The sequence below is a fragment of the Equus quagga genome, chromosome 11 (genome assembly GCF_021613505.1).
Source record: "Equus quagga isolate Etosha38 chromosome 11, UCLA_HA_Equagga_1.0, whole genome shotgun sequence".
Classification (NCBI taxonomy): Eukaryota; Metazoa; Chordata; class Mammalia; order Perissodactyla; family Equidae; genus Equus; species Equus quagga.
The window spans coordinates 65891526-65918069 of NC_060277.1; the positions used below are offsets into that span (position 1 = coordinate 65891526).

General features: G+C 57.0%; 2 protein-coding genes and 2 non-coding genes across 11 annotated transcripts; all 4 read left to right on the forward strand.

The window, feature by feature from the left end:
• Positions 1-1853: 1853 nt before the first annotated feature.
• VAMP2 (vesicle associated membrane protein 2) lies at positions 1854-5889 on the forward strand. Its single transcript, XM_046676746.1, has 5 exons — positions 1854-2209; positions 2716-2836; positions 3282-3440; positions 3535-3586; positions 4196-5889. Coding segments are annotated over exons 1-5 (351 nt in total). The 5' UTR covers positions 1854-2207; the 3' UTR covers positions 4213-5889.
• Positions 5890-7562: 1673 nt separating this feature from the next.
• PER1 (period circadian regulator 1) lies at positions 7563-22740 on the forward strand. Of its 8 annotated transcripts, none has more exons than XM_046676739.1 (24): positions 7628-7753; positions 13123-13539; positions 13657-13755; positions 13845-13999; positions 14095-14216; positions 14309-14510; positions 14664-14715; positions 14852-14994; positions 15391-15469; positions 15547-15653; positions 15827-15980; positions 16069-16177; positions 16266-16397; positions 16633-16738; positions 16842-17013; positions 17102-17232; positions 17465-17641; positions 18256-18495; positions 18986-19153; positions 19395-20005; positions 20465-20651; positions 20863-21052; positions 21382-21532; positions 21922-22740. In XM_046676739.1, exons 2-24 carry the CDS (start codon positions 13265-13267, stop codon positions 22186-22188), a joined length of 4029 nt encoding a protein of 1342 aa, XP_046532695.1. In that variant the 5' UTR covers positions 7628-7753; positions 13123-13264; the 3' UTR covers positions 22189-22740. The 8 variants fall into 8 exon arrangements, with proteins under 8 accessions (XP_046532696.1, XP_046532695.1, XP_046532698.1 ...); XM_046676737.1 differs by lacking the exon at positions 7628-7753 and adding an exon at positions 11123-11608; XM_046676740.1 differs by lacking the exon at positions 13123-13539 and having other exon boundaries at positions 7563-7753.
• A 684-nt stretch (positions 22741-23424) lies between these two features.
• TRNAT-AGU (transfer RNA threonine (anticodon AGU)) lies at positions 23425-23498 on the forward strand. The gene has a single exon. It is a non-coding gene; the product is annotated as a tRNA-Thr (tRNA).
• A 467-nt stretch (positions 23499-23965) lies between these two features.
• Positions 23966-24047, forward strand: TRNAS-CGA (transfer RNA serine (anticodon CGA)). Its single transcript has one exon. It is a non-coding gene; the product is annotated as a tRNA-Ser (tRNA).
• The last annotated feature ends 2497 nt before the right edge of the window (positions 24048-26544 follow it).

Genomic DNA, 26544 nt, shown 5'->3' on the forward strand with positions numbered 1-26544 from the left:
GGGGGGCACAGTGAGAGCCCTCTCTCTGAGATAAATCCTCCTGGGTCCCCGCCTCCACAGATCACACCTGCCGTCATTTCTACCTTGCTCCTGCTGCCGCCAGGATCCAATAGCAATAGCATTGTGCCAGCCTTCCAAGCCACACCCCATGGCCTTGGCTCCCTACATATATTCTGGGTCTGTCTCTCACACGTCCCCCAGACTTGGCCATCAGGGAAAATGAGGATCACTCCTAACCAGCGTTGAACATCTTGTCTGGTCCTTCACTAGCTTCTCCTCTGCTAGTGCAGGGTGTTGGGGCAGAGGTGGGGGGCGGGGGAAGGGCTCTGCCTGTTTGTACCTCCTTCCAACCTTCCCTGTCTTAGACCCAGACACTGTGGCTTTTGAACTTAAAAGGCTGGAATTTGGCATCTTTGTTCTTTAGCTAGAAAGTAGCATAGTCTCAGGGCCATAAAGCAAGAGCTAGCACCCCACAGCACAACCTGAGGCCCTCATGGACCAGGCTCTTTTCGTCCTTTTCACATAGATTGAGCCACCTGACATTCTGTGTCAGTGCACAAGGACCAAGGACGTGGCTGCTCTTAGGGGGAGGAGGGAGCTAAGAGCATCTTATCTCTGCTGAGTCCCCACACCCAACACATAGTCCCTGCTCACTCACTTCCCTCAGACAGCTGGGAAACCAACACCTCTGGTGACAGAGCCAGTCCCCAGGCTTCTGCTGGGAGGGAGTGGGGCACTGCATGGGGGAGGTTATCACACCCAGAGGCCCTGGGAAGCCTGGGTGGGGGAGGGAAGAAGCTGGTTCCTGTTTGTCTCAGACCAAGGCCACGGGCCTCCCCTCCTCCCCTTCCAGGAAAGGAGTGAGCACCCTGACTCGGCCTCCCCTAGGCGCCTTCTTCTTCACTTTTGAGGCTTGCTTTGAGCCACCCCTCCGGACAGGCAGCTCACCTGGTCCCCTCTTCTCTTCCCCTCGGTGCCAGTTCTGCTGGGAATGAGTGAGGTGGGTGTGTGCAGCTGCCGGGTTGTTTAGAGGACCTAAAGAGAGACCAGTCAGGGACGGAAGGGGCCGTGGAGAATCTCCTCCTACCAGGTTCCAGATCAAGCCATTTAACAAACGTATATATTTAGTGCCTACGATGTAATATATTTTGGGTCCAGAGACAAGACAGGAACTGTCTAATTCACACCTATGAGGCTAATCTTTGTGTAAAGTAGTACCATGTAATCTGGGTACTGCAGGTGCCCCCTTGCCTACTGGCCTCCTTCCCCCTAAAACAAACAAATAAACAAACAAAAAACCTGTCCTGTGGGCCCGGGCCTCTGGGATCAAACGCGGAGCCCTCCTCCGCGCCCTTCTGCGGCTGGGGTAGCTGGCTCAACTCGGTCAGAGCTAGGTTTTGGCCGGTCTGCGGCCACCACGTGAGGCAGTCCCACGGGGCAGCGTCGTGCCCTCCTCCCTGGGGTCCTAAACTTGCCCCTACCTCAGTGGGGCCTGGCCTGCCAAGTACCCCTGGTCTGAACTCGTTGTGAGGAGGGGCAGCTTTCACACGCTGCAGTGACTTGGGTGAGGCGGGGCGGGGAGGCTGCTTCATCTTCATAGCCTCCTCCCCAGCGGCCAGAGGCCCCAGACAGCCCTTGAGACATCCACCTGCGGGGTGATGGGTTGGGGACCTACTCCCACCGCTCCACTCCACCTCAGCAGCAGGGTCCCAACCATCCATATTGCCCCGGGGACCTGATTTCCCGCTCCCATTCCATGTGCTGAAGGCCGTCACCAGGGCTTGGGACCTGGGTGCTGGCCGAGACCTTGGGCGGTGTGGGGTGGGGACTGGTTTGCGGTTTCACGGCGGACGGAGGCCGTGGTGTGGGGGCGGGGCGCCGTGAGGGCTGCGGCCAGGCAGGGCGGGCTGGCGGTGGGTGTGGGGAAGCCGCGGCAGTCAGGCTTGGGGCTCGCGGGGCCAGGATACGTGCAGGGACACCGCGGCTCCAGGCCCGCCTCGCCTCGCCCCGCCCCGCCCCCGCGGCCCGGCTCCCGAAGAGTCGCCCGCCGCGCCCCGCCCCCGCCCGCAGTGCCCGGATGTGGGTGACGTGCGGCCGCCATCTTCCCGTCCCGGGCAGCCAGCGCCAGTCGGAGCCAGCGCGAGCCGCCGCCGCCGCCGCCGCTGCCATCACTGCAGCTGCCAAGTCCTCCGCCCGCTGCCCACGCCATGTGAGTCGGCCGCCCGCGCTCACACCGGGCTTGCCTGCGTCGGCCGCCACCCTTGTGTGCGGGCCCGGGGAGTGCCCGGGGTTCGGCCCGCGCCCCCCGCGGGCCCCGCGCCCAGGCCGGCGCCCGTGACTGCGCGCGGGCAGCCGGAGCCCCGCGTCCCGAGCGGGCCGTGCGGGCGGTGGTCGCGGGAGGGAGCGGACCCGGCGCCCGCCCGCCCCTGTCATCGCTGCCGCCAGTCATTTCGGGTCGATCTCGAAACGTGTCTATGAGGTCGCTCTCATTTGACAGGCGGGGAAACTGAGGCCCGGAGGGGGGAGGAGGCCTCACTCAAGGTCATGCAGCTTATCGGCGGCGGGGCCCCACGAAGTCCAGGGCGCCCATCGGGTGGCCTTCTTCCAGGGAGGGAGAAAGTGGGGGACGGATGGATGGACAGGCAGATGGGCGGAGCCCTCGCTACCGGGTTGGAGGCTCCAGGCCCTGGGTCTTAATGGGTTCCTGCCCCTCAGGTCGGCTACCGCTGCCACCGCCCCCCCCGCCGCCCCAACTGGGGAGGGAGGCCCCCCTGCACCCCCTCCAAACCTCACCAGTAACAGGAGACTGCAGCAGACCCAGGCTCAGGTGGATGAGGTGAGTGTGGGGGGTGTCGAAGGCAGTGGGAAGGACCTTGAGAACCGGCAAACAGGGATGTGGGGCCCATCTGGGTTGAGGGTGATGGCAGTTCACGTTCATGAGTTTTGGGACAAAGACATACCATGCCCCATTCCTGTCAACCACTTGGAAGGGCCCTGGGGTGCTAGTCAGCCTTGCCAGCCTGGGGGTGTTTCAGCCTGGGCAGGTGTGCTCTGGTAATGGGCGGGCTGCTGGAGGCTTGATAAATAGAGGGTGCTGCTATGACATCTGAGATGTCTGGCTACCAGCATGCCCCTGATGTGTGTCCCTTGCATGTCCCCAGGTGTGCTAGGCATGTTCTGTGTGTGTCCTTGGCATGTTAGCCTGGCAGCATCGGGGTGCATGTTCCGTATGTGGGCGCATGGTCAAGAAGTGCCCTCGTTGAGGTGGGCCCCTCCCCCAGGTGGTAGACATCATGAGAGTGAACGTGGACAAGGTCCTGGAGAGGGACCAGAAGCTGTCGGAGCTGGACGATCGTGCAGACGCACTTCAGGCAGGGGCCTCCCAGTTTGAAACAAGTGCAGCCAAGCTCAAGCGCAAATACTGGTGGAAAAACCTCAAGGTAAGTGTGGAGGCAGGCGGGAGGGCAGATTGGAGGACTCGTGAGTGAATGGGGTATCACGGTCTGTCTCACTTACCCTCCCTCTCTCCCCCAGATGATGATCATCTTGGGAGTGATTTGCGCCATCATCCTCATCATCATCATCGGTGAGTGGGGCGGGAGTGGCTAGGGTCCTTTCTCTGGAGAGGTTTCCCCCTGCAAATTCTGGGTTTTGAAGGTCATTAACCTAGTTTTTACTGTTCGGCAAAAAGCATATATAGCTGCCATGGCAGTTCTGATTGACCTAGAGCCCAAAACCTTGATGTTTAGCCTGCACTTTGCCTGGTTCTGGGCAATTTCTGTTAAGATTTTTGGAAACAAGAAAGCTGGTAGATCCTTACTGTTCCGTTGAGGACCCTTTGGGTCTAAGAGCGCAGTCTGGGAACCCTGAAATTGGGGGATGGGCGAGCAGGAAAGGCCCAGGGGCTTGAGACATGGCTGGGAAGCCAACCACCTTGAGAGCTTGTGGTCTTGGAGGCCCAGAGGATTAGGGGTTGGTGGCCCCAAGGCCATACCATGGAGTTGAACAGACCTTGGAACCCACCTGTCCAGCCCCCTTGCATTACAGATGGAAAACCTGAGGCTGAGAGGGGAAGGGATGTCAGCCACCTGGGAAGTGGGGAGGATGGGAGCAGGGCCAGGCCTGACACACTGCTTTCTCTCTCTCTCTCTCTTCTCCCCTCTCCGTCTTCTTCCTTCTCTTTCCCTCTCTACAGTTTACTTCAGCTCTTAAACCCCTGAGGAGCCTGCCCTGCCCAGAGAAGGGCCTCTCCCCTCCATCCCCAGCCGCTCCTCCACCTCTCAGCCATATCTTCCAGCCCCCCCTCCCCTGGAACCGTGTGTGTGTGTCCGTGTGTGTTGCCCCCCTGTAAATAGCCAGCTGTTATTTATACATATATAATATTATATATATTTGGTCTGTTTGTAGTTTTATTACTAGAAGATTTTTCCGGTTGTCCTTAACACCCCTTCCTGAGGTTCCCATCACTCCCCTTCTCCTTCCCTCCTTCCCTTTCCCTCTCTCCCTAACCAGGCCCAAGTCCCTTCATTTGCATCTGCTATGCAATAGTCCCTCTTCCTCTTCTCCTTCCCTTGGATTTAGCTGATCCTTCCTTCCACCCTGGCCTTCCCCGTACCCCCACTCCCCTACAAAATAAAACAAAAAGCAACTGTCCAGGCCTCCTCAGGTGCATCTTCTTTGCATCGGTGGGAGGCTCTGAGACTAGCCCCACTTGGTCCTAAGAATCCCAGGGTCTTCTGGGAGCTCCCAGCATGTTAATTAGCAGTCATTTGCATACTGACATCCCTTTTGGTTTCCTTTTTTGTTCCATCACTCTTCTCTGTATTCTTTCAACCGGTGTTTCTTTTTTACTGAGGAGTTAGTCCCCATTGGTCCTTGTATCACACTTTCATTTGCATGACATCACTTACAGGTGGTGGGGAGCCTGGGCTTTCAGGGAGCCAGGCTGTTCTGGCCCCCAGAATCGCCCCCTCCTAGCCCCTCTAGTCTGGTTTGCCTCCCCTACCCCCATTTTCCAAACCTTTTGTCCCCTCCTCTCCCTCCCCCCAGCTGGTGTGTAAGTGTCTTGGAGTTCAGTGTGTTATGATGGACCAATAATTCTGCCACTTGGAGTCTCTCCCCACATTCCTGCTCCCCAGTTTTCATGTGGGGCACCCAACTGACATTCCCATGGGATCTCCTTCCCTCCCATCTGCCTGATCTGCCTCCTCCCCCTCCCACCAGGAGAGTTGGGGGTTGGCCACAATGTGATTTCTTTTGGGAGAGGTGGCTACCAGTGTGTGGGGGTCATCACTGCCTTGGGGAAGAGTAGGACAGGGCAGAGAATCCCCCCAGTTCCTGCCTGAAATCTCCTCGGGCCCCGCCCCTGCTGGGGGTTGGACTGAAAACCCTCCTCCCCAATTTGGGGGGTGTTGCCCCCATCACTGCCCAGCTCCTCTGACTGCCCCCCTGAATTCAGGGTGGGGTACTAGTCACTGCCAATGTGTACATGGACTTGCTGGAAGATGGGGATTCTCGCCCCTCTCTAAGGTGGTCGAACCCAAAGATAGAGCTGCCACCTCCTTTAGTGAAGTGATAGAGGAATGGTCTAATGTCTTTTTAAATGGCACAATTTTAGGGGTCTAAGAGTGCAGTCCCTTAACCTGCCACTGGAGGGGACCCCCCAAACTCTTCCCCCCACACTTAAAGTTTCTGTGTAGAGGGGGAGCAGGGAGATGTAAGCTGTGGTATGAAAGGGTAGGGAGAGATGCTGGGGGTGGGGGTGCTGTGTTCTAGACCCCCCCATATTATCCCAGTGTCCCCTGCCCCCCCTTCCCTCACCCCATGCCCCCAATTCTGTGGCGCATCCAGATTGTGAAAATGTACAATAAATGTGTAATGAGTAATCAGGCGGTGTCTGTTCCAAGATCTTTTTTTAATCAGTGGGAAGGGTATTGGATCTGCAGGTACAATAGGAAGGTTGAGAAGATGAATTGGGAAGGGACTGAGCTTTACCTGAGGGCCTGACCTTGAGCAGGGCAAAGTGTTATTCCCCAAGTGGCCACGGGGGGGCACCAGGAGTCGATAACAGGAAGTGTTGAAGATCCGGGTCCGGGCCTGGTGAGCCCTGCGGTCTGGGTTTCCCAACTCCCCTCCCCCTCCACCTTCTCTAGCTTGCGGGCATGCTTCTGCTGTTTGTTGGATTCCTTTCTACCCTTTGATTTAACTCCCAGATTTTCTGCAGTCTCTCCCATGGTCATTTACTCCTAGGCCTGAAGTAGGTGGCTAACTTTTGCAAAGCATCGCTTCCCCCTTGGTGCCTAGCACACTGCCAGCATCCAGAACGGATTAATAAGTACTTATTGAACGAATCTGCTCAAGAAGACCCAGCTGAGTGTGGTGTGGAGCTGGCCATAGATGGCCTGCTACCCTTGCCTGTGCTGTCCAACTGGTGACTAGATCCCACACTCAACTCCCTTAGCCTCATGATGCCCCTGATGTGGCACCTTAGCATTCCTGTCCCCAGGTGCTACAACAGTGAGTGCAGTGTGCTAGGTGAGCTGTGGAAGGCCAATGTCTGGCTGCAACATGAAGATTCAGCAGTGTAAGAGACCTAGATAGTTAGATAGTGTTTCCCAAACTTGTCGGCTCCTAAGAACTACTAGGGATGCTTTTAAAAATAGATTTTCTAAGGGGCCCAGGTGATTCTTCTAATTAGGTACATATTATAATGTCCACCATTCGTTGAGGGCTTACTATATTCTAGACATTGCTCATGGCTTTTTCGCGCTTCATCTGCTAAGTCCTTTACAGGTTTAGGGTTCCGTAGGCCCTAGAACTCGCCTTCTTTATAGTATCAGGGACCTGGGATCAAATCTTGACCCCGTTGCTGATTAGCATGTTAATCCGGACAGATCATGTTACCTGTCTGGGTCTCAGTCTCTTTTGTGAGGAGGTAGGTAGTAAGTGAGCCAGCCTCTGGGTTTGTAAGAAGCGCCTGGCCTGGTCCACAGAAAACAATCAAGAGGCAGCTATCATTGTCGCCATCATCATCACTCGGCGCTGACATTTAAGACTGCTTCGCCCTAACGTTTGAATCTTGCAGCTTCGCGAAACCTCAGAGACCCAGGGCCGGAGTCCTAGCGCGGGGGCCGCTCTTGTCACGCTCAAGACTTCTCGCCCAGGTCTTGCCACAAAGCGCCCCCACCAACGCCGCCGCAGCTCATGTCTGCGCCTGCGTGTAGGTCACACTCATGCGCCTGCGCACACTCTGCAGTCTTGGGTAACAGTGTCGTCAAGGAAAATCCCCAGCTTCTAGGTAAACAAGTTGCCGCGTGAGACCGCCGGCACGTGTATTCTACAGCTCCGAGACCTCTCAGCCTATGAGAAAGCTTGGAGGGCTGGACTGGCTCTTGCGTCACCGATCTAGGCAGCTCGGGGAATGTTGCCACAGCCAATAGGAACTTCGGAAGTGGATGGGGCGTGGGTTCCTGTCAGACTTCCAATCAGCGCGCAGGGGCGGTCTGTCTCGCACGTGGAGCTGTCACTGCCGGTTGGTAAACTGACCAATGAGAAGATAACGGCAGGCGGTGACGCCAATGGTGGTGGCGCGGGGGCCGGGCGGCCGCACGCGGCGCGGGGCATGGGTCGGCGCCCTTAGGCCAATAAGCTTGAGGGGCGTGGCAACTTGGCCGGTGGGCGGGCCTGGAGAAGCGAGTCAGAGTCGCTGTGGTCCTGGTTGGGAAGAAATTGGACTCTGCGTACACGCCGAACGGTGAGTGCCCGGGGGTAGGGGGAGACGAGCAGCGGTCGGTATAGATTTTTCAGGGTTGATGTGTTCTGTTAGGAGGGGTGTTAATGGGGGGCGGGAAGGGAATCATGCGAAGGCACGATCACCGCGATGGGAGTTCTGATGGTTGTGGGGAATAGGGATTGCGAACTCAGCTCTAGAGGGACGTGGCAGGGGTCAGTGACATCAGATCCCTCACCGCCCTGGGGCACCTGGACCCCTGACTGCCTGGGAGGAGGGGCTCGGAAGCCCTCAGCCACCCTCTGTTCCCAGGGAGATACGGGGACGGGACCCCTGAGAGTTACTGGGGGACGTTCCAGTGCATGGCTACTGTTTGCGTAGGTGCCTTAAGCACTTGGAAGAGGCAGGGGTTCTGAGGCTGGAGGGAGGCCCTGGCAGGGCAGGTGGGAGGGTATCAAAGGGTTGACATGGTGACTTGAGAAACAGTAGTGAGATGATTTGTGTGACCCTGAGCCAGTCACATCATGGCTCTGGATGTCTTTCTCATGTGTAAAAGGGAGAGGTTGGGCCTCGGAGCCGTCCTTGGGAGTAAAGGTGGGGCAGAAACTGTTAAGTCCTGAGAGGGAGGATGGGGTTGTGCAGATTGGCTGTGCACATGCCTTCCTGAGACCCTAGAGGTGAGGATGCACCAACGGGGTGCTCTGGTATCTGTCTGTACAACCAGGCCTGTGGTAAAGTGAATTGGGGGTAAGGTGGAGGAGTGAGGAGGTGGCGTTCCTAGGAAATCACTGGGGTTGGTGGCTGCTAGGGTGATGTCAAGGATTTTGTGAGCATGTGAAAACTGGGCTATGATGATTGGAAGTATGTGGGGGATGCAAACTGAATGTCTGGGATCCGGCCCAAAGGAGAGGAGGGGTTGACTGGAGTCTGTGTTCCAAGCACCAAACTTAGAATCAGCTGGATATTTGATAGGCCCAGGTTCCCCAATGCTGGGTAACACCTCACAATTTCCTGAAGGGTAAGAAGCCAGAATGATAAGCCATTATCAGAGCTCAGATTCAAACCCGGGGCTTCATTTGTTAAGAGCCTGAGAACTTATTATGAGGCAATTTAGGCAAGTTTAGTAACTTCTGAGCCTTCATTCGTTCTTGTGGAATGGGGATAATAATACCCATCTCACAGGGCTGTTCTGGGGATTAAATAAGATAATATATGTAAAGCGCTTAGCACAATGCCTGGGTCATGTTTTTAAATTTTTTTAGCTAAAAAATAATGGCTTTAGGATGACAAAACAACAGTGACAGGGTGAGAGATTTATGTGAATGCTGTGGTTGGGAACTATTCTCACATTCTCAAGGTTTTCTGCAAGTTTTGGTGACTCTCTCTCCATTTCCCTCTTCCTGCTACTTCTTGTCTTCATGCACCAGCCCCAAATCCTCATTCCACCCTTTTATCCCTCTCCCAGGCTCCAGGACCCAGGCTGGGCCACTTGCTCTGTCCCAGTTCGATTTCCTCATCCTAGACCCATTCTCCTCCCTGCACCTCCTCCGTGTCTCTGCTGCCATAATAACAAGAGATTCAGGCTCTGGAGGGGGCCTCTGAGAGAGCAAAGGTGTGTTTTCTCTCACAGAACCTGGGCCTCCAACTTCCGCACCCTGGTTCTTTGGGAATGAGCCAGCAGATGTGTACAGTTTGGGAGAGGAGGAAAGCCAGTGCCAGGAGCTGTAGAAACAAGCCGAGAGGAGGGTAGATGCGAGTCTTGAGAAGAGAGCCAGGCGTGGGGGCTGGGGCAGGGGACCCCTTCCTCCTAATCCTCTCTCCAGGAATCCCTGGCTTTGGGACAGACGGCTGCTGTTGGGTTGGAGGAGGCGCCCAGGCTGGGTGCATGTCCTGGGCCACCAGCCAAGAGAACATGATGTTCCCAAGTGCGCTGGCCGCCGCCCTCTCGGGCTGGCCGCCTCCCAAACCGCTGCCTCTCCAGCCTCCCTGCTCCACATTCCCCAGCTGCTTCGCCCCGCCCCCTTCCTCCGCTTTGACGTCACTGCTATCTCCCGCCCCCGCTCCTCCATTGACGGCAGCAGGGCCTGGTTACTGTGGGGACCATGAGACAGGACAACCAGGGCCTTGAGAACAAGTGGGGGCTGCTGGAGCGCTGGACTCTTTTGTCCAAGCAAAAGATAAATAAGGAGGTGGAGGTGGGAGAGCAAGGACTGCCTGTGTCAGGGGAGATCACACCTAAATCCCTGACGAGAGCTGGGGAGGAAAAAAAGGATGTTTCTGGAGAAGAGGTGTCTGAAAATGAGGCAAGGGAGTGGGCCACGGTATATGAGTTGCGGGGACATTTTCAAGGAGAGGAGATTGAGAATCTAGGCTCCTGAATGCTTTGTTTCTTGTTTTCTTGCTTTGGTTTTTCTGGGCTATATAATAAAATTCCTGTGTCCCAGCTTCTCCACAGAACCCTCCTCCTGGCCCCTCCCCCCCCCCCCCCCCCCCCCCCCCCCCCCCAACACGGTTGTTAAGGAAAGCTTAGGCCACGTGACAGTGAGTGCACTCCCAGCTGACTTTGTCGGCAGCAGCTTGGGGGCCTCTTCACTTGCCACCCACGTTTCCAGGAAGCCCTGAGAGGAACTACTTATTACAGCCTTGGACGCAGCTGGAGCTCTCCCCGGCCCAGCCTGGCACTTTATTCCCCCAAATTAGGACTCGGTGTTCTGCTCCCTACCTCTTTTAAAAAATTATAATTTCCAGCCCCTTCTCCATTGCTGAAGCCCCTCCCCTCCCCTATTTATCCTTGTTAACAACAAAATTACGGAGTTTATTGATCACCTACCATGTGTCAGGTTCTCTCCTGGGGCCTGAGGAATACAGTGAAGGAGACAGATGTGGTTCTTGGCTTTCTCTTTTCTTAGTGGTAGGTATCTGAAGCCCTTGCCACCTCACCTTTCTCTGTCTAGGGTTCTGGTTGGTCTCTTCTCTCAGCCTCTCCCTTTGTTCCCCTGTAGCCCTGGCTTCCTGGCCCCTACTTTTGGGACAGCCCTAACTGTGGGTGGCTGCATCCTCAGGAGAGAAGAAGCACTAGTCACCACGTAGGCTGCCCGGAGACCTTTTCTCTCATTGGCCACAGAAGCACCTGCCATTGTTTCCCTTCATGGCCCCTCTTGGCTCTGGCTGCCCCTTCTATTGTTTGCATCCTCCCCTGCCAACTCCACGGCCCCATCACACGTGGACCCTCAATTGCCCTCCTCCTGGCAGTCCACAAGATTTGAAGTGTCAGAGGAAGGGGTTGGGTAAAACAGCTTTATTATGATGACAAGGCCGGGGAGGAGCACCCAGGAAAGGCCAAGCCAGGTTTCTGTCTGTCCCCCACCTCAGGGACGAGCCATCTCATCCAGCTTGGCTCACCTCCCAGGGTCTGCATTCCCTTTCCCTACCCCTGGCAAGGCCGAGGTGTCCTGTTCCGCAAGGCTGGTCAGTTCAGGAAGTAGACATCTTGAGCACCTCCAGTGGCCCAGGCATTTTCTCCAAAGAGAGGCAGCTTACCTCCTCTTCCCTTCCTCCCATTATTCACTGTGCAAGGCGTCCTGCACCCATTGGCTGGGAGGTGGTGTCTGGGGCCCTCCAGCCCAGCGCCAGCACCCAGATCCACGTGCGCCCGTGTGTGTGACACAGCCCTGACCTCAGTGGGGGCCAGTAGCCAATCAGGCGCCGGAACGAGAGCCTCAGCCAATCGGGGGCGGGGCCTGCGGCTCCGCCGGCTGGAGGCCAATGAAGGGCAGTGCCTGGCATTATGCAACCCGCCTCCTGGCCCCGCGGAGCTTCCACTCGGTTGCTGGCTGCAACGGCGGCGGGCAGGCGGCCGGAGGGCGCTCGCGCGGCCAGGTAGGCATCTCCGAGGCCACCCGGGTGGTAGCTCTCCGGTCCCGAGCCGGACCGCCGCCACTTCCAGCCTGATGGGCCGCTTTCGGCCCAGGCGCTCAGGCGGCATACCAATAAAATCCGCCTTCCTTGCCGCTGTCCATCCCCTCTCTGCCCCTGGGGACCTAGGTGTTTCTCGCAAACCTGCACCAGGTGTCCGCACTCCTGACCCGCTTACCTTACCTCCAGCTTTGCCCTCCGCTCCTAGCTATCGCGGCCCCACACTCGACCCTCAGCAGGCATGCCCCCTGTCGCCTTTCTTATCACTTGGGGGTCCCATGTTTTTCCCCAGCACCAGGACCTCTTCAGGCTTTCCGCGCTCCCCACGCTCCCCCTCCAGTCCCTGGCCCCGCGCCGGCCGTGATGTCAGCCCGGTTCGGGCTGGAACATCCCGTTCCCGGCGCTAGTTCCTGCTGTTGGCCACAGCCTTCCCTTTTCTCCTGGCGCTCAGAAAATGCTCGCGGTGTTGGGGGTGTGGCTGGATGGGGAGTAGGGGAAGAACAGTCGGCTGGCTGTTGTGCGTCCCTTGCTCAGAGCTGCGTCTGTCTGCTTCGGATGGGGGTTGCGTAGGGGGTTGTCTAAAAAGTAGAGGACTGAGGCGAGAGGATTCCTGGGTCCCTGACGATGGCAGGTGCTGGTTTTAGCCCTGGGGATCTGGAGAGGGTGCAGGGGCCGGAGAAGGAAAGGCTGTGTCGTCTTAACCAGAATGACTGGGATCCAGGCGAACGCCAGGGTGGGGGCCTTTGCTCGGAGGGCGGTGGCAGTTGTGTTTTGCCCTGGGAAGCAAGGCCAGCCCCTGGAACCCCGATGGGCCGCCCATCTTCATACGGCCATCGGGCCCTCCGGGGTCTGGGGACATATTAGAGGTGGGCGACCTCTGGCCGCGCCCGCCAGCGTGGGAGTGGGTCGTTCCCCGACTTCCGCCGGGAAATGGGGGAGGGGTCGCCCCTCCCGCCCTCCTGTGGTCCCTCCAGCAACCGCTGAGCTCAGCTGCTGACGTCGGTTTCCCTGGCGACCGCGGCGGCGGCGGAAGCGCGTGTTGGGACCGCGCACGTCCGTGCGCATGTGCGGCGGGGGTGGCGCCGCCCCCGGTTAAAATTAGCCTGAAGGCCTAAATATAGAAGGAAAAAGGCTCATCCCCTGCTGAGAGGCCTGGGAGTCCCAGGCAGAGTAGGGGCTCGATGGGAATTCGAGGATGGGAAATGTCCAGGCTTTGGCCCACAGCCGTAGTTCTACTCGACTGCTCAGGTTCCACTTACCCGGGCCACCATGTAGGGGATGTGGGGCAAGGCCCACGAGAGGCTCATTCCCACCTGGAGCACCCCAGGGGGACAGGACAAGTTACCTAGGCTCCTATTGGAAGCCTGGGTCCCAGGAGCGTGGGGGCAGGCAGGGGAGGGTCTGAGCGAAGCCGACAGGCACTGTGAAGTTAACCATCCAGCTTTCTCCAAGCCCTCCATCCTGATCTCCCTCTCTAGGTACTGGCTGTGATCAAACTTCTCAATCTTCAGAGGCTTGGGTCTCCCACCTCACTCCTCTAGCCAGGCCTCCTGGCCCCCTTGTGCATCCATTGTGGCCTCTCCACCTTCCCTGTTCTCCTGCCCTCCCCATGGCCCAGACATGAGTAGCTCCCTAGAAGGGGCTGATGGGGGAGGGGACCCCAGGCCAGGGGAATCTTTTTGTCCTGGAGAGGCCCCATCCCCTGGCCCTCCACACCACCGGCCTTGCCCTGGCCCAAGCCTGGCTGATGACACGGATGCCAACAGCAATGGCTCCAGTGGCAATGAGTCCAACGGGCCCGAGTCCAGGGGTGCATCTCAGCGGAGCTCACATAGCTCCTCCTCCGGCAATGGCAAGGACTCAGCCCTGCTGGAGACCACTGAGAGCAGCAAGAGGTGTGTATGGATGTGTGTTGCAGGGTCTGGGAGTGGTCTTGTGAGCAGGCTGAGCTAGGACACAGGCCCATGCTGCTGGCCACTTTCCTCATCTTGGGCCTGTTGCTTCTCCCCTAGCACAAATTCTCAGAGCCCATCCCCACCCAGCAGTTCCATTGCCTACAGCCTCCTGAGTGCCAGCTCGGAGCAGGACAACCCATCTACCAGTGGCTGCAGGTTCATGGGGTGAGGGCTAGGGGAGAGGGCTGGAGGCTTGGGCCACGCTCTGGGGCTAATCCTATACCCCTTCCCTGTGGGCTTTGCAGCAGTGAACAGTCAGCTCGAGCAAGAACCCAGAAGGAACTCATGATGGCGCTGCGGGAGCTCAAGCTTCGGCTGCCACCAGAGTGCCGGGGCAAGGGCCGCTCTGGGACCCTTGCCACACTACAGTACGCGCTGGCTTGTGTCAAGCAGGTTCAGGGTGAGTGGTGCTTCCTGGGAAGGCATTGGCCAGGTCCAGGGCTAGTATGGTGGGGCAGTCTCCTTGCTAAATGCCCCACTGCCCTCGCTCTGCAGCCAACCAGGAATACTACCAGCAGTGGAGCCTGGAGGAGGGTGAGGCTTGTGCCATGGACATGTCCACCTACAGCCTGGAGGAGCTGGAGCACATTACGTCCGAGTACACGCTTCGCAACCAGGTCAGCCGCAGCTCAGCTTCTCCATTCTGATGCACCCCCCTCCCCACTCCCATAGCTCCTGAATCTGCTCTTGTTCTCACTTTCCTGCCTAGGATACCTTCTCCGTGGCTGTCTCTTTCCTGACAGGCCGCATCGTCTACATTTCGGAGCAGGCAGGTATCCTGCTGCACTGCAAGCGGGATGTGTTCCGGGGTGCCCGCTTCTCAGAGCTCTTGGCTCCCCAGGATGTGGGCGTCTTCTATGGTTCCACTGCCCCATCTCGCCTGCCCACCTGGGGCACTGGGGCCTCGGCAGGTGAGGTCCCCAAGAGCTTGGGGGGAGGGATGAGCAGTCCTAGAAAGCTCCTGCTGTGAGAAGCGAGGGTACCCAAGCTTTTTCTTGCTGGGTTCTTCTCAGCCCAGGAAGTGGGTAGGGGGCTGTGCTCACTACCCTCCTGGTCTTCCCCAGGTTCAGGCCTCAAGGATTTCACCCAGGAAAAGTCTGTCTTCTGCCGTATCAGGTAGGTGGGGGAAGTGGGAGCAGACCTCTCCCACCTTCCACACAACCGCCATCTTTGCTGTGTGGGCTGTGACCTCGAGGTGTGGGGTGGGTGACCCTCCACTGATGGTCCCTAATGCCCCTCTCTTCCTTGCTAGAGGAGGTCCTGACTGGGATCTAGGGCCTCGGTACCAGCCATTCCGCCTAACTCCATATGTGACCAAGATCCGGATCTCAGATGCGGCCCCCGTGCAGCCGTGCTGCCTGCTCATTGCAGAGCGCATCCACTCCGGTTACGAAGGTGGGCAGGCCAGGGGCCTGGCCTGGTGGGGGGTTGGAGGAAGGGCCCCCTCTCTAGGCTGTGGGTCAGGCAGGACATGAGTCTGGGGGGCATGACTCATCTCCTCAGAATTTTGGGACAGAGAAGGTATTATAAGGATGAGGGTTTGAGCCTGCCTTTCAAGGTAAAGGTGGAGAAGAGCCCTGTGCTAGGAGAGGGCGAAGAAGAGTGCCTTGGTTTTCAGTTTCATTACCAGTATGGGGTGCAAGAATGGTTCTGACCATCTTTGTAGGCCAGAGGGCCCAGGGCAGAGCAGTGGGGAGGACTGCCAGCCAGCCCAGGCCCCAGGCAGCATGGAGGGCTGAGGAGCTGGAACATTCTGGATGAAACCCAATAGCCACACTTTCTATGCCTCAGCTCCCCGGATCCCCCCTGACAAGAGGATCTTCACCACACGGCACACGCCCAGTTGCCTCTTCCAGGATGTGGATGAAAGGTGAGGCCAGGACCTGGAGGAAAAGGGGGTGGCCGAGACTGATGCCATGACCACTCTGATGCCTTTTCCCATTTCAGGGCTGCCCCACTGCTCGGCTACCTCCCTCAGGACCTCCTGGGGGCCCCAGTGCTCCTGTTCCTGCATCCTGAGGACCGACCCCTCATGCTGGCCATCCACAAGAAGAGTAAGTCCTCTCATCCTCCTCTCCCTTCCCAGCTGCCTGCAGGGCTTCTTAATGGCTTCTCTTGTGGTTGTCTCTCTTGGTGCCTTGGTCTCCTGGCTCTCCAGTGGGGTGGCGCTCCGCCTTACTTAGCTCTTCCTACTGCTGACTCTCACCTCATTTCCCACTCCCTTCAGTCCTGCAGCTGGCTGGCCAGCCCTTTGACCACTCTCCTATCCGCTTCTGCGCCCGTAATGGAGAGTATGTCACCATGGACACCAGCTGGGCTGGCTTCGTGCATCCCTGGAGCCGCAAGGTGGCCTTTGTGTTGGGCCGCCACAAAGTACGCACGTAAGTGGGTCATGCCCTGGAGTTGGCGTTAGGGGGTGGGACAGTGTGGGAAGGGGCAGGGCTCATCTCATCCTTCGCTACCCCTCAGGGCACCCCTGAATGAGGATGTGTTCACTCCCCCGGCCCCCAGCCCAGCTCTGTCCTTGGACTCTGATATCCAGGAGCTCTCTGAGCAGATCCACCGGCTGCTCTTACAGGTGAGAGTTGAAGGGAGGGGACTTGGGAGAAGAGGAAGGGGTGGGAAGCAGGCCTGTAGACGCTTAACCTGTCCCTCTCCTGCCTCAGCCTGTGCACAGCCCCAGCCCCTCGGGGCTTTGTGGAGTCGGCCCTGTGACCTCCCCTGGCCCTCTCCTCAGCCCTGGCTTCTCCAGTGATAGCAACGGGGGTGATGCTGAGGGGCCTGGGCCTCCTGTCCCGGTGAGTGACCCTCTCCCACTTCACCCCTCTAGTCTCCCATTTACCTGTCCTTCTCGGAGTCAGCATTGCCAGCCCGACAGGAGCTCAGCCTGGGCCCCTCTCCTTTTCCTTTTGTCCTGCTCTCATCGTGGCCTCCATGCCTCCCCACTGGTACCTTCTTGTTGCACTGGGCCCTGGGCGCCTGATACTGGCGAGGCGCCCCCAATGCTCTCCACTGCTCTGCTCTGTCCCACAGGTGACCTTCCAGCAGATCTGTAAGGATGTTCATCTGGTGAAGCATCAGGGGCAGCAGCTTTTTATTGAGTCCCGGGCCCGGCCTCCACCCCGGCCCCGCCTCCCTGGTAAGTGGGTAAAGCTGTGGGTGAGGGGTGAGACCTCGGAGTCCTCTGATCTTCACCCCCAGCCCAGAGGAGCTTTTCTCTCCTTTTTCTCTTCTCGGCCCAGCTACAGGCACATTCAAGGCTAAGACCCTTCCAAACCAGTCCCCAGACCCAGACCTGGAGGCAGCTCCTGCTCCAATCCAGGCCCCACTAGCCTTGATCCCTGAGGAGGCTGAGAGGAAAGAAGCCTCCACTTGTTCCTACCAGCAGATAAACTGCCTGGACAGCATCCTCAGGTAAGGCCAGCCTGGCGCCTTGTCCCACCTGGGCCCGGGCCTGGCCCAACTCCTGGCCCTGCTGTCATGTCCTCTGGTGCATCACCAGGTACCTGGAGAGCTGCAACATCCCCAGCACCACCAAGCGTAAATGTGCCTCCTCCTCTTCTTGCACCACCTCTTCAGCCTCTGACGATGATAAGCAGAGGACAGGTCCACTCTCTGTGGGGGCCAAGAAAGGTAAAGACCCAGGCCATGCCCTGCTCCTGCCCCATCCTGGCCCACTGACCCTGTGTCTCTACACGTCTGCCTTTGGGGCCCCCACCTCGCTCTGCCCTGTCCCCTTCCCAGCCTCCAGATCTCCAGGCTCCTCCTTACCGTCAGTCCCCTCCCTGCCCCACCCCCCCGGGATTTCCTCTCCTGACCTCTGGGTGGGGGCAGGGGTGGTAACTGGTGCCCTCTCTCCGCACAGATCCATCAGCAGTGCTGTCTGGGGAGGGGGCCACCCTGCAAAAGGAGCCGGTGGTGGGAGGCACCCTGAGCCCACTTGCCCTGGCCAATAAGGCGGAGAGCGTAGTATCCGTCACAAGTCAGTGTAGCTTCAGCTCCACAATCGTCCATGTGGGAGACAAGAAGCCCCCGGAGTCGGGTATGGGCATGGAGCAAGGGGGCAGTGCCTGGGACTCCACTTGGTCCCCCAGCCTCTTGGTCCTCCCGGATGCCTGCCTTTTCCCTCCTCCTCTGGCCTTCCTCCTATCTTGGGGCTGCCACTTCTTGCTCTCCACCCCCGCCAGCCTTTGCTGCTTTGCCTTTCCCCATGCTGCTTCCTGTATTTTCACTGTTAGTTCACACACAAAGTCTGGCTTGGGGAGTTCAACCCCGGGGTGCTGAGCACAGAGGGTCTGAAGGCAAGGAATGTTGAAACCCCTCTAAGGGTCTTTGGGCATCGACCTGGAAAATGTGTGAAGGAAGGAAAACGGGTGGGCTTCCCTTCCATCCAGAGTCATGGAGGTGTCATCCTAGGGAGTGCCACTGGAGGAGCTGAGTATCCTTTCTCATCCTGGGAGAGCTTTGTATGGAGAAGACAGCCCAGGGCCTGTCCTTGGGGGCGAGGAGGTGGCAAGGAGATGCATATGGGGTCCAGGCTTGATTGTGAGGCAGAGGCTGGGGGTTGGCTAAGCTGTTGGATTGGGAGGGTGTGGTGTGGATATGTTAACCCCTGAGGTGATTCTGATTACCTTTCCTCCCTCTCCCCTTCTTCAGACATCATCATGATGGAGGACCTGCCTGGCCTGGCTCCAGGCCCAGCTCCCAGCCCAGCCCCCAGCCCTACGGTAGCCCCTGACCCAGCCCCAGATGCTTACCGCCCGGTGGGCCTGACCAAGGCCGTGCTGTCCCTGCACACGCAGAAGGAGGAGCAAGCCTTCCTCAGCCGCTTCCGTGACCTCGGCAAGCTGCGTGGACTTGGCAGCTCCTTGGCCCCATCGGCCCCTGGCGAGCGAGGTAGTCACCTGGGACCTCCCTGAGTCTGCCCTCTACCCTGTCTAGGACCAGACTGTTGGGGGGAGGGTGGGTTCTTGAGGGAAATGTTCCTGCTCCAGGGACCCAGATTGGTGCTGCCTCCACCACCCGGGCCCTCCCTAGGGACAGGCCCATCGCTAGCCTCTCCCCACTAAGCTGGGGTTCCAGGCTATAGCCAGAGGAGGGCAGCCTGGGGGGCTGGCACTGAGACAAGGAGGCCGAGGTGCTCTGCTTCAGGTAAGCTACTTCAGGCGCAGCTTGGGGGTAAGGGCAGGAAGTATGCCCACTTAGGACTCAGCTGTCACTGATCAAGAGATCTGTGTAGACACTCTGGGCAAAGATAACTCCGGGTGGGGTCTGGGCTTCAAGGGCAGATGGCAGCCCTCCAGGTGCCTGAGGGAGGCCCCCGGCAGGCGCACGCAAGACTCAGGACGGGGCTTTCCTGCCCACCTTTTTGCTCCATCGGAGCTAGGCAGAGTGCAGCCTCGACTGGCAGGAGGAGCTCCCAGGCTGTCAGTGCCTGCAGGAATTTTGGCGGATGAACCAGAGGCGCCTGCCCATTCGTCCATGGACCCACCCTGCCTCCTTCCATCTGCCAGCGTGCCTCCATCTTCTCTGCGCCCCCAGCTCGACCCCTCATGTAACCTTTCCTTTCCCCAGCTCCTTTCTCAATAAATGCCCCTGTCCCTGCCTTCTGTGATTCTTCCCTGAAGGTTCCCCCAACTCCCCAGGGTCCCCTCTGTTCTGTGTGGGTCTGGAAGCCAAACTCTCTCTAGAGCCTTCACCTGCCCTCTTCCTGGTCAGAGCCGCATGGCAATGGGGGTGGCAGGGGTGCTAACCCCCAGGCTGAGGCCCTTGCTAACCCTAGTCTCTTCCCACAGGCTGCCACCATGGCCCCACACCCCCCGGCCGCCGACACCACTGCCGATCCAAAGCCAAGCGCTCACGCCACCACCAGACCCCCCGGGCTGAAGCCCCCTGCTATGTATCCCACCCCTCACCTGTGCCACCCTCTGCCCCCTGGCCCCCACCACCAGCCACTACTCCCTTCCCAGCTGTGGTCCAGCCCTACCCCCTCCCAGTATTCTCCCCACAAGGAAGCCCCCAGCCTCTTCCTCCTGCCCCCACATCAGTGCCTCCTGCAGCTTTCCCTGCCCCCCTGGTGACCCCAATGGTGGCCTTGGTGCTCCCTAACTATCTGTTCCCTACCCCATCCAGCTGTCCCTATGGGGTACCCCAGACCCCCGTCGAGGGGCCTCCTACCCCTGCCTCCTACTCCCCTTCTCTGTCCCTCCCTGCACTGGCCCCCAGCCCTCCCCACCGCCCAGACTCTCCACTATTCAACTCGAGATGCAGCTCCCCACTCCAGCTAAATTTGCTGCAGCTTGAGGAGCCCCTGCGTGTTGAGGGGGGTGCTGTTGCAGGGGGTCCTGGGAGCAGTGCTGGGCCCCCGCCTCCCAGTGAGGAGGCCGCTGAACCAGAGGCCAGACTGGTGAGCACTGACCCCCCCTGCAACTTCTTACCAGCCCCTGTGCAGCCGCTCTTCCCCCCTGCTGCTCCTTCGCCTTGCGCTTCTTCCTGCCCTCCGCTTGCCTGGCGTCTCAGTCTCCAGAAGGTGGTATTGTCGGGTGGGAGAACCCAGGTGAATTTCTGAAGGAGGCAGGAATCGGCTGCCTCATCTGTGAAGTGGGGACAGTCCTGTCTGTCTGACAGGTGGTGAGGACATCCCAGTAACTTCTGAGAGCGCATCTGCCACTTGGAAAGGGTCCAGCGTCACATCCCTACTCTTCGTCAGCTCTCTTCTCTCTCATCCTGGCCCCACAGTCACGGAGTGGGAACAGAGACCACTTGGGTTGGGTGTGCCCCCCCCACCAGTGGAAGCAGTTGAAGGGAGACCTAGGTGTTGATCCCTTAATCCCTCCCCGTCCCCTTCCTCCTCCCCATCCTCCAGGTGGAGGTAACTGAGTCCTCCAATCAGGACGCGCTTTCTGGCTCCAGTGACCTGCTAGAGTTGCTGCTGCAAGAGGACTCTCGCTCTGGCACAGGCTCTGCTGCCTCAGGCTCGTTGGGCTCTGGCTTGGGCTCTGGGTCTGGTTCAGGCTCCCATGAGGGGGGCAGCACCTCAGCCAGCATCACACGTGAGTGCCTACCCTCCAACACTTCCCAGGGTAGGACAGTGACTAGGGAGTTGGGAGGCCAGGCCCCACCTTGGCTGAACAGCCTGGGCCCATGCCCGGCTTCTAAGGCCAGTGGACTGGACATGTGGCCTTGCGGGAGGCCTTGTGAGGCCCTGGGGGTGGGAGTGCCGGCTGGGCTGACTCCGTTGGCTGGCCCCCACCCTCTTCACAGGCAGTAGTCAGAGCAGCCACACAAGCAAGTACTTCGGCAGCATCGACTCTTCCGAGGCTGAGGCTGGGGCTGCCCAGGCCAGGGCTGAGCCTGGGGACCAGGTCATTAAGTATGTGCTCCAGGATCCCATCTGGCTGCTGATGGCCAATGCTGACCAGCATGTCATGATGACTTACCAGGTGCCCTCCAGGTGAGGTGTTTGAGGCCTTCTCTGCCTCCCTTTCAGAGGGTTGGGGAGGCTGGCCCACCGTTACTCCCCAGCTAACTTTGTGGGTTTTTTTTTCTGAGGCTGGCTCTGCCCTGGAACTTCCTGTCCTAATTGCTGCCTGTTGGAGTCCCATCATTAGTTCCTCCCATACCGAGGGCAGCTTTTCTGGTCTTGGAAGCCCTCTCAGAGCACTGGTTCAGGGGAGGAGCATGAGACAGTGGGTGGGAAGTTGTGGTACAGGAATAATGTGCACCTTGTGGGGCCTGGCCCCGGCTCCCAGCCTCTGCCTTTTGAACCCCTTCCCTGGGCAGGGACATGGCCTCTGTGTTGAAGCAGGACCGGGAGCGGCTCCGGGCCATGCAGAAGCAGCAGCCTCGGTTCTCGGAGGACCAGCGGAGGGAACTGGGTGCTGTGCACTCCTGGGTCCGGAAGGGCCAGCTGCCTCGGGCCCTGGATGTGATGGTGAGAAGGAGAAGTCAGGGCCAGGAAGGAGAGGAAAGAATTGAGCTCAAGTTGAAGGGATAGAGACTAAGGGCTGACCCCCTCGTCTTTGGATCATTAATTTTGAAGAATGTTAATTCCACTAAGTTTGCTGCTGGGTTATAACCCACATGTAGTATTAAACCACATGAATCTTTGTAAACCTTTTCTGGGCCTATCCTATGCTAATATACATTGTGAATGTCCCACAGTTGGGTCTGGATTTAGGGTACAATGCATTTCCCCATCTTGTTGGCCCAGAGTGGACTAGTATTTCTTGGGAGTACATCTTGGGCTAGGGGACAAGGGGAGCTGGGGTGGCAGGTCAGCAGTGAGAACCCTGCTTGACTCATCCCCTTTCTCCCTCCAAGGCCTGTGTGGACTGCGGTAGTAGCACCCAAGACCCTGGCCACCCTGATGACTCACTCTTCTCGGAACTGGATGGACTAGGGCTGGAGCCCATGGAGGAGGGTGGTGGCGGTGGTGGCGATGGAGGCGAGGGCGAGGGTGGAGAGGGGGCCCGAGCCCAAGCTGGGGCCAGGGTCTCAAGCTCTCAGGACCTGGCCATGGAGGAGGAGGAACAAGGTGGGAACTCATCCAGTCTAGCCTTACCTGCCACAGAAAATGGCACCAGCTAGACTACATTTTGGGGCCACATCTGGGAGTGCATGAGAAGCTTCCTTCTCCCATGTCCCAACTCTCAGAACTCAGATGTGGCTGGACCAACCAATAGGAAACTGCCCCAGCTTCTACCGCTGTAGGGGGCTGGACCCCCATCACCAGCCCAGGATCCAGGGGCTGCCTCTGGCTTTTTAGGGAACAGAGGGTGGAACTCTTCAGCCCAGCCCAGAGAAGCCTCACCTCCCACCCCTGGTGAGGAGTCCTTCCTTCCCCTGGACAAAGTTGCTGACAAGCTGCTGAAGTGGTCTCTCCAAATCCCAGCTGAGCCCAGGCCCTGGTCCCCGAGGGTTGGGGCTGCAATTATTTATTGGAGGGGACAGCCCTCTCTCCCACCTCTTCTCCAGATGGGAGGAGGAGGTCTTGAGGCCCAAGCAGGACCCAGCGGTCCAAACCCCTAGCTGCTCCAGGGTAGGGGAGGTTGGTGGACCATGGAGTCCCTGGTGCTGCCCCTCAGGTGGGACCCAGGTGTTCTCAGCTGTACCCTCTACCAATGGCATTTGTGTTTTTGATATTGTGTCTGTTATTATTTTTTAATACAAAGAGAAAAAAAAAACCCAGAACTTTGTGGAATGAAGTTTGGGGGTGGTGAGGGGAGCTCTTTGTGGGAAGGTGTGGCCGAGCTTCCAGGAAGGTTGTAGTGAGAGTGGGCAATTGCCTCCCCTGGCAACTCCAGTCCCCATTCTCCCCCACACCCTTTCCAGCTGAAGGGCCTTGCTGAGCCCGCTAAATCTCCCCCGAACCCAAACTCTACTCTTTCTTCTAACATCACCTCAGCTGGATTTGTCCTGGGAAGGAGAGATGAGAGGCAACTTGTGGTTAAGGGCAAGCTCCAACGTGGGCCACGGGCGCCGGAGGGAGGGGGGAAGCCCACTTAACGCCAGTGGTGCTCTGAAGCAATGGAGGGTGTTTAGCTTCTTTGTCACCACGCAGGAGAGGGCCCTTCAGCAGATCAGTGTAGGAGGCTAAGGGATGGGGAGTCATGCACCCGTTCATGGTCGAGTTGGCCTCCGAAGGAGTGGGGGAATGGAGGGGCAGAGCGTTAACCCTTGGACTCAAATCCTGGGAAGGGAAGGGGGAACATTGGAGGGGATGAGACACCGAGGACCAGCTGCAGCCATCGTTTTGTAGGTGTTTCTCGCTCACTGGAGCACACTAACAGCTGATCTATATCTAGACGCGGTGCGGCTTCCGCCGGCGCCGTGGCTTAGCTGGTTAAAGCGCCTGTCTAGTAAACAGGAGATCCTGGGTTCGAATCCCAGCGGTGCCTGGGCCCTTTGAGAGTGGTATATTATTGCTGCCAGAAGAAGGCCTTTCTGCACCCCCAAAGGGCCTTTCTGCCGCACCTTTCCAGAGGCGATTCTTCTTACCAAGCCAAATCCCTCTTTGGGCATGTGTTCCCATGCACTTTAAGTATGCAGCCGGAGGCTGACTCCCATTTCGCTTTCGTGAACCAGAGTGAACCGGGCATCCCTTTGGCCGCCTTCAAGGTTACCGGGCGCTGGACTAGGATTTGGGTTCATTTTGTTGGGGTCGTACGGTAGCTCGGGGAAGGGAGGCAGACTAGGAAAGTTGCCGCTCCCGCAAAGCCGCTGCTGGCTGACGCAGGGAAGCCGGGGCGAGCACCGCCCAGCCGAGGCGCATGCGCACAGACATCTCAAGGCAGCAGGGCGGGGCCGGCGCGAGGCGGGCCTGTTGATAGGCAGCTATAGTTACGCAGGCCCGAGACCGCACGCGGCTGTGATGGCCGAGTGGTTAAGGCGTTGGACTCGAAATCCAATGGGGTCTCCCCGCGCAGGTTCGAATCCTGCTCACAGCGGCCCTGCTTTTGGTACTGGGTACTACCCCCTGCGGAGGAGAAAGCAATTCGTTTTTCTAGTGCTTTCTTTCCTTGGAAAAGATCTCGCCGTTTATTCTGAGATTCTCAGGGACTCAGCCACCTGGGACCAGTCCGCGAGCGCCCTCTTGCGGGCCTCAGACTTCTGCCTCCTCCGAAGGTTGGCTCCTGCAAAAGCCTTTTAACGGCCGATTTGAACACCTAAGTCCACCAAACTCAGTTGGTTCCTCAGTGCTATCAACAATCATGTTACTTTTCCCTAATCCATTCACCATGCAGCTCTCCTATACGACTATTTCATTCAGCCTTTCACCTCGAACTACGAATCTCTTCATCCTCCCTCAGCTTTACTTCCTATTTCACTCAGAAAATAAGGCATTCCGAAGAGGTTCCCCCATCGATACACGCAATCGCACCTTCGTACCTACCTGTGTCCACATACTCTTCCTTCCCCCATTACTTTAGATGAACCCTTTCGTCTAAGGTCAGCCCCTACACTTAGTAGACCTCCCATTCCCTCTGGCCCACAAGGGCTCAAGGACATTTGCTCTCTTTCCTATACCATCAGATTTTTCCTAACTGGATTATTCCCATCAGCCTACAAACATACTGAAATGTATTCCAGTTTAGAACAAGCAAGACAACAAAAGCTATCCTGATCCCACACACCTCCTCTGGCTACCACTCCATTTCTCTGTTCTCTTCCTCAGGAAAACAAGTTTTCTTATATCCACTGTCTCCAATTCCATCTTTCCATTCTCCTCTGAACCCTCTTGAATCAGGAGCTCACTCCTCATTCATCAAAGCTGCTCTTGTTAAGGTTATCAAATGACCATCACCTTGCTAAATCACATTGATCTCTGCTTAGCAGCAGTTGACACAGAGGCTTACTCTCTCCTCTTAGAAACACTGTCTTCACTTGCCTTCTAGGACACCACACTCTTCTGATGTGCCCTCGACATCATTAGCAGTTCATTTACAGACTCCTTTGCTGGTTCATTATCTTGTGGATTTCAAATGTAGGAATGTTTCCAGAGCTCAATTTTCCAACCTGCTCTCTATCTGTACTCACTCCGTTAGTGATCTCCAGTCTCAGGGCTTTAAATATCAATAATACATCAATACATCCAAAATTTCCATCTGTAGTACCAGAGTTCTTCCCTGAATTACAGATGTATATATCCTTTTGCCTACTTGTCATTTCCACTTGGATATCTAATAGGCAATCACATACTTAAAATGTCCAGACCTAACTCCTGCTCATCTCCCCAAAACCTGCTTCCCTGTAGTCTTTCCAGCTCAGTAAATGGAAATTCCGTTTCTTCAGTTGGTCAGACTAAAAACCTTAGGGTCACCCCTGATTCTTCTCTGTCTCTCACCCGCTGCACACCAGTCAGCAATTTCTTACTTAAAATATGTAAAAAATTTTACTTCTTGTCTCTGCTTCACCACTACGCCCTGGTCCAAACCACCCTCATCTTTCACCCAGATTATTGCAATAGCCCTTAAATTATTTCCTTGCTTCTGCTCTCATTCCTTGTTCCCTTACAATCTACTCTCAACACATTGGGCAAAGTAATCCTTTTAAAAAATAAATCAGATCTTGTCATTTCTCTCTGCAAAATCTTCCAATGGGATATCAACATGAATTCATGGTTTTTAATGTGTATGGATAGAGAAATAAATGTATGCACACACACAATGTATAAACATACATGTATTTCCTGGCTCTGTCCACTGAGACAGCCTAGAGAAAAATGACACATGAATAGTGATAAGCACACCAAGTGCCCAGATCTTGGTTACTGAATACCATTCTCTACTAAAATGAACCAGGGCTCCATGGAAAAAAGGCTGATTCTAGGCTGTGGTGATCATCTTGGACCATTTTGTTGCACCAGAAAGTAAAGAAGTGCTCAAAGAATATTGGGTATATATAAAAAAGACACAGCAGCTAGAGGCTGCAGCCAAAGGGGCACCTATTGGATCAATCTAGGACAATTTGAGCATTGAAATAATGATTGTGATAGATTATAATTCATTGAACCAAGTAAGAATCCAAAGTTGTACCAGTATAAATAAATGGGAGAAGGGAAAGCTCTTTTTACAGTAAACTGCCAACTATAAATATAGGACTGCCGGAGTTAGAAATTATCAATGGATACTAAATTAGTGAGTGACCTTTGATGAGAGTCTCCAAGTGGTTAAGTTCGCAGGCTCCCCTTCAGAGGCCCAGGGTTTCACTGGTTCGAATCCTGGGCGCCGACATGGCACCACTCATCAAGCCACGCTGAGGCGGTGTCCCACATGCCACAACTAGAAGGACCCACAACTAAAAATACACAACTATGTACCGGGGGGCTTTGGGAGAAAAAGGAAAAATAAAACCTTTAAAAAAAAAAAAGAGTCTCAAAGTATCTTCCCACAGATTCCATATTAATTACTACAAAGGGGAAACAACTTTACAGTGGAGAAACCT

Coding starts and splice junctions, on each gene's coding strand:
- VAMP2 (XM_046676746.1), top strand. Junction 2,837..3,281: donor CCCAGGCTCAGGTGGATGAG/GTGAGTGTGGGG, acceptor CCCCTCCCCCAG/GTGGTAGACATCATGAGAGT. Junction 3,441..3,534: donor ACTGGTGGAAAAACCTCAAG/GTAAGTGTGGAG, acceptor TCTCTCCCCCAG/ATGATGATCATCTTGGGAGT.
- PER1 (XM_046676739.1), top strand. CDS start 13,265: ATGAGTAGCTCCCTAGAAGGGGCTGATGGGGGAGGGGACCCCAGGCCA. Junction 13,756..13,844: donor CCATCTACCAGTGGCTGCAG/GTTCATGGGGTG, acceptor TGGGCTTTGCAG/CAGTGAACAGTCAGCTCGAG. Junction 19,154..19,394: donor CCCCCAGCTCGACCCCTCAT/GTAACCTTTCCT, acceptor CTCTTCCCACAG/GCTGCCACCATGGCCCCACA.